The following is a 6478-nucleotide window of genomic DNA, read 5'->3' as shown; positions in this document are numbered from 1 at the left end:
TCAATGCAATAGATATCTCCAGAAGTGTTGACGTTCTCCCAACACAAATTAGTAAAGTTAGTCAAGGAACAAAGTATCAACAGTAAAAGAAGGTTAAAATACTACATTTGTACTAATAACAATGAAGTTGTAGTATAAAGGACACCTACAACTATTGTAGCATTGTTCAGGACAGAAGTATGACCGAACAACAACAACTAACAACAAAGCTACCGCATAAATCTACTCTAAAATCTATAAAAGCATGCAATTTTTGAAACAGAAATGCCAACATTAACAAGACAGGCCTTGTACAGATAACCTGTTCTCCTGAGGACCTTACAAACCATCCCACCCACAGAAAATGCTCCAGACTACACAGGCCAGTAACTGTGATGTTGAGCATCCTTCGTTCCTTTGCTCCTCATTCCTCCATATCTAGCAGGTGGAATGTATCTGTTACTGTCACCAAGTGGTACCCGTGGCTGTGCTGGATGACCTTGCACCTTCCTTGTTTCCTGTGGGGCCAGGCTCATCTGTACTGTTGCACGGTAAGCTGTCGGCATCGGCGGCGTCGTGTTCACATCAAACCACAACCCATCGTTCCCACAACTTCCTTGGTGATAGGACGACATACCACTCCCGTTGGTCGCTGCCTGCAACTGCGGATTGGTGGCGTGCCAGGAGGGGGAGTAAGACCTGACTGGAGGGATGTTCGCTACAGTGGCGTGGCTTCTCCTTCCTGCCGGTGTGTGGCTCACAGGTGGGGCTGTGCGCTGGGTCTTCTTTGAAGCTCTGCTGTGGTGTGGCTGTTGCATGTAGGTCTGTGGCCTACAGCATGCTGCACAGTGGCAGATGGAGTTGTACCCTGTAGCGCTCTGACCCGCTCCTGGGGGTGGCCTGTTGATTGTTGGGTCCCAGTGACCTGGCTGCATTTGCTGTGGGAAAGCAGCCTGAGGGTACCCTGTCTGAAGAGATTGGGTGGTGGCAACATTTTGCCTGATTTCAAGCCCTGCGTGGGGACTTTCACGTACCATTGCCTGTCTTTGGTATGTATGCCCAGGCGGGGCCAGGGAACCAGTGGAGTTAGAGAATGAAGGAGACTCTTCATATCGGGCTTCTCTGGCTTCAGTTGCTGAGAAAAAGTCTTGTAGCTTCTTTCTTACATCGTTGACAAAGTCATCTGCAGTTGCGCTGTTGGCTGACATCTTGATGGACCCTGATGTACTGGAGAGACTGGGATGAGCATGCTCAAACATCACATCCAGCGCATCATTCATGTAGTCAGAACTGTCTTCTCTGAGCCTCTTTGGAGAGGGTTGTGGGGACACTGGCAGGTTCCTGTCTGTCTGGTTGGCTGGCTGAGGTGACGGGCATCTAGGAGGTGTAGGGAGGTAGTCCTCGCTGTCACTGTCCTCAACGTACCAGCTAGAGGGGAAGGCACTGTCAGACTTCCTGCTGAACTGTGGGAAGGGGTCACTGTCGGGGGTGTTGCTGAGGTCACTAGGTGTTCCACTGTCAGGCTCCTTGTTTGGGCCTTCTCCTACTCCGACAACCTGCTTGTCCTCAACTTGGGGTGTTGGAAGGCTGGTTGTTTTGTCTGCTGGTTGGATGTAAGCCAGACTGTTCTCCGTTGCAGTGTCAGTGCAGGACTCTGGTGAGCAGACGTCAGATGCCGGGACTACAGGGCTACTGTCGGCAGAACTGTGGCCTGAGGTCAGAAACCTGAACAGCGAGCTCTTCTTCTCCAAAGGACTGCTATCTGAAGCAGACCTGTAACACAGAATCAATAGCAAGATGTAGTTTTTACTCCTAATCAAAGTCTTACATACTGTGAACTTGGTTTATCTCCTTCCTTCTATTACAACAGTACAGGTACAGGAGGAATGCTGGATGGTGTGCAGCTCTGCAACTTTACCACCATAGGCATGATGGCATGAGAAGCAAAATTTTCTAAACAATCTTTTTCAATCTAAATCACAAAGTTGTCAAGATCAGCAACACTGTGTCACCATACCTTGGGCTCTTTTTGCTTGTGGTGGCCTGACTCTTCCTGCTGGACCGCTTCCTCCTTGGCAGCTCCGTCTTCTCCACGAGGTACGGGTCTTCCTCTACAAGAACAATTGTTACAGTTAGAACAGACCATTTTGTTGAAAAGCAGCCAAGTTTGTGACCACTTAATCAAGATAGATCTTAGAACACAACAAATTGTTCTTGGTAATGGTATAACATTTCATTCACCTTTGTTTTGCCAAAGAATTTATCAGCTTGACAGGTGGAATGTTGTTGTGGAAAGAAAACATATAGAGTGTCTTTGTGGCTAAATATGACTTGTTGAAACAACAGCACTTGAACATGATATACATGTATTATCATTCCCACCTTCCCAGTACCCAGACTTGACCTCCTCCACGACCCCCACCATCCTCCTGGCCAGCGGGACCAGACCGTCGAACATCCCATGGTTCTGTCCGTACCACTCCAGCACTGCCACACTGTCCTCTAGACTCACCACCAGACCTTCAAAATCTTCCCCTGACAGGCCTGCAATTGGTTTGAACAGTTACAAAAGTCAGATAGGCATCATAAGAAATATTCATGTAGTGGACATTCATTCATTCATTCCACTGAAACACAATATGTATACTGGTGCCACTTCAACATGCGTCAGGCCTAGGAAAATAAATGTTGTGTTTCCTGTTTCCCGACCGACCCTAAAAACAACTGCCGACCCTAGCCTTATTTTTGTGTGGACCCCTGCATATTGCCAAAATGATTGCTGTGTAACAGTGCACTCAGGACCGGCTCCAGACTTGTAAAGTTAAAAACGTTTCGGTTCAGGTCTAAACAAACAAAATAAACAGAACGTCGGAAATCATGTCACATTCCCCTTTTTGTTCTAAGTCACCTAAAGCCTTCCATAGATGGGAAAATTTCACTGCAAACTGAAGAAAACATTGCCATCGGGCAAATCATACGCAATCACCAAATTCTGAAAAAAAGAAAAAATGAAAATAAAATAAAATTATCCCTACCTACCGACCCTAATTTTTTCAGGAGTGAAACAGGAAACACAACATTTTTTTCCTTGGCCTCAGGAATCAACATTGTGCAAAACAAGCAAAAGCTCCAAATAGGACAACTATGGCCAATCTCTGAACTTGTGAGCTTGCTTTTCACACACAATGAACATCACAGTAACCTGCTCTTCTCTTCTTTCAATGTTGCAGAGTATAAAGTTTCTATTAGCAGTCGCACAAAAAAGCACACTGACCCTTCTTGGCAATGGGGAGATGTTCCACCCATATCCCAGCCAGCTGCCTGAGGATCTCCCCTGGGTCACCGCCCCACCCCAGGGAGTCCGTGTCACACAGCCCAAGGGCCCAACAGTTGCGGGCCAGGTAGTCAGTGAAACCTGCTAGCAGGAGACTGTTCTCTAGCAGGGTGGGCAGGGGGCCTGAGTACGTCCTACCCTGTGGGATGGAAGGGTTTCATACAATTTTCAGAAATTATACAATTTTCAGAAATTATACAACAAGCAGATTTTTACAGCTCATATTCAGTAGATATAGTTTTAGCAGTTTTCAACACATATTTTGACTTGATTTTGCTGGATATCACATTATTGTCTACTTACTTACTATATATACATGTATGTGATATAGAAAATATTGCTAAAATACCACACAGTTCTTTCAGTGTTGAAAAATGACTCCTCACCAAATTGTAAGTCAGTACCCCTTTCACATTACTAATACTATAAAGTTATGTTACATCAAACAGAAACTGAAATGAAACTGGAATATTTGAACTCAGAAGTCACATAATCAGCCATGGTCCTTACCCCCGTGTGTGCAATTTTGCCCTGACAACATTTGGGACACTCCCATGTCTGTGAGGTCCTGCCGTCCTTGGAACTCCTCTCCCCTAACACAGCCACACAGCGAGGGTGGAGGATCTCCCCACACGTGCTGCACTCACTCAGGGCAGACACCGTGCCAGTCTGGGTGCAGATCAGACAGCGGGTAGCAGGGGGCAGAAGTGGCTGCAAAACGGCAAAACAGAACCAAACATGTTTATGGAACTTGAAAGATAAGTGTGCCAATTGTATCTTACGGCAGGTGGTGACATAAATAGCAAGTTGGATAACGTTACATCTCAACTGGAACGATATATTGCTAAATATTTCTGTAAAAAAAAGATTGCAAAAACTATTTGAGCAGTACATTGCTTTTTCGGAATGGTTCCAAACTTACATCCAAACACTTTTTCTTCTTGCAGATACGTTTTCTCTGACAGTCGTAGCACCTGCCACAGTCCTCCACCAAGCAACCCTTACACTTGTTGCATCTTCGTCGCCTGATGTTCTTCTTGCGTACAGGACAGGCATAGGATGGAGATGCAGGCTTCAGCAAATACTGTGAAGATGGGCAAAAAACATGGGTTATCTTACAAACTGTGTGAACGATCACTATGAGATACAGGGCATGTTTGTACCACTACATGTATTTTCAAAGCCTTCCACCAACTTTGTAATCACATTTTCTGCTGTCAAAACACAGAATACTAGTAGATAAACCAAAGCTATCATAAGTTGTAAACAAACAAAAAAAGTTGTCATTTCCTCCTGACACAAAATTCCTGCATATAAACAATGGGGTTCAAACGTCTTCTATATAAATCACAATGAGCTGAGACACATGAACACAACTGCTAGACTTCTTTTCTTATGCAAAATTCCAAACCTCTAATAGAGGAGTACTCAAAACTCCCTCTCACACTGGCAGTTAGGTATCATCAAGGATGTCTGAATACACTTTATAATTATTATAGGCACATTGTCAAGTATAATTCTCTAGTCGACAATTTATTTCTTTATGTACAATAACAATTGTCTCAATAATTTTTGGTTCCTTACTTGTGGCACAGACCCATACCATACCTGGCTATGCCTTGTTGGCATAACATATTGGAACAAAAAGAGTTAAAGATAAATAATAAATGAATAAAATAAACAAACATGGAAGCCAAACCACAATATGTAGTTCTTTTATGCTTACAAGGTTCTGTGAAAAAAAGTGTAGGGGAAAAGTTGTGTTGAAGATTTATACAACTGGAGGAAAACAGCAAGCTCCATCCTTTTCTAACCCCCTTGCTGTGAAATAAAAAGAAAAGAAAGGCGCGCACGGCGTGCTTTTTCAAATGCAAAAAGAAAAAGTTGTGAAATGCCAATTATTATTCATTTCTCAAGTCGCGCTTCCGCGCTGAAAGGGTTCCGCCTTCCATACGTCATATTGAAGTACACGAATGACAAAAAGAGGTGTGAAAATATCTCCCGTCTTCCCCAGACGTGTTGAGTGAATAATTGCTGTACTCGAAGTGGGCATCTCAACTGATGCGTTTTGCCAGGCGTTTTGCCGTAGGAAAATGGATGACAAGTGACACCAAATATCGCCCATATGGAGTCGATTCAGACCATAAATCATGTCAAGAGGAATGCCGCATCCCTGAAAGCGCGCGCGTCCTGTGATTTTTTTTCTGGATTGTATTTTGCGCTATAAAGGTATAAAGTATGATGAAATGGCGTCATCAAATGTTGGAAAACTAATGTTGGAATGTATAGTATGACTGGACTGTTTGAAAAGTACATCGAGGTCATGAAAAACAGATCTGACGTCGAAACGAGAGACATGCCTTGACATGTGTACCCCGCCCACACCCCAAACGCGTTACAACGTTTCCTGGCAGACTGGTCAAGTCAAGTTGATGTTTCTTGTACCTAAACCGGCGGGTAACAAATAAGATTGTTGACTTGAGAGGAAAACTGAGGATGTTGTTTACATACCATGATTTTCCAGCACTGAGCGGGAATGAGCTGTCCTTGGGGGATGTTGAAAATCGGAAACGTCACGCTGGCAACCGCCTCCTCTGCCGCCTTCTCCACACCGTCCATCGCTTCACTGTACGTCTTCTCCAGATCTTTGTAAAGCCTCGACACACTGTCTACTGCTGCCGCTGCCATCCTGCATCAGTACTGGTCAAATTCTGAGAGAAAACGTCTGAGAGAAACGCTGAAAAAGACAACTAGCGCGGTCACCCTCCTTCCGAGCGCCGGACCGTCCCGTACGCGTCCCTCACTCAAACTGAAGTTCCCGCTAAGGATGACCCTGCATGACCTTTTCTTGGAAACTTCCCAACCAATCAGCGCAGTCGACCGTAAAGCGGGGTTTCCGATTGTCGTAAACAGTTGCAGAGGGTGTGAAAACTTTTACTGCCCTTCACACCAGTCTCTCACGTTACCAAGGTTACGGAGATTACTTGGGATCCATCTGACATTTACGAGTGACGTTAATTCGTGTAAATTTGACATTCTAGTCTGCTTTCCTTGTTCATTGGCAGACTGCATTTCACCATAACCTCTGTCCCTTTTGATACATGCATGGATTGGGTTCATAAAATCTGTTATCTCCATACTTGAGTAATTTTTTTGTATCAACGG

General features: G+C 44.6%; 1 protein-coding gene across 1 annotated transcript; it reads right to left on the bottom strand.

Moving 5' to 3' along the window:
• Positions 1–353: 353 nt before the first annotated feature.
• Positions 354–6275, bottom strand: LOC109480680. Its single transcript, XM_019782909.1, has 7 exons — positions 5825–6275; positions 4236–4397; positions 3824–4024; positions 3254–3452; positions 2362–2523; positions 1997–2090; positions 354–1752 (listed from the first exon to the last, which is right to left on the bottom strand). The coding sequence occupies exons 1-7, from the start codon at positions 5999–6001 to the stop codon at positions 354–356; spliced, it is 2394 nt and encodes a 797-aa protein (XP_019638468.1). The 5' UTR covers positions 6002–6275.
• Between the last annotated feature and the right edge of the window lie 203 nt (positions 6276–6478).

Source organism: Branchiostoma belcheri, unplaced genomic scaffold (genome assembly GCF_001625305.1).
Source record: "Branchiostoma belcheri isolate BF01 breed outbred unplaced genomic scaffold, Haploidv18h27 scaffold52, whole genome shotgun sequence".
Lineage (NCBI taxonomy): Eukaryota > Metazoa > Chordata > Leptocardii > Amphioxiformes > Branchiostomatidae > Branchiostoma > Branchiostoma belcheri.
This window is presented reverse-complemented; position numbering and strand designations above follow the sequence as displayed.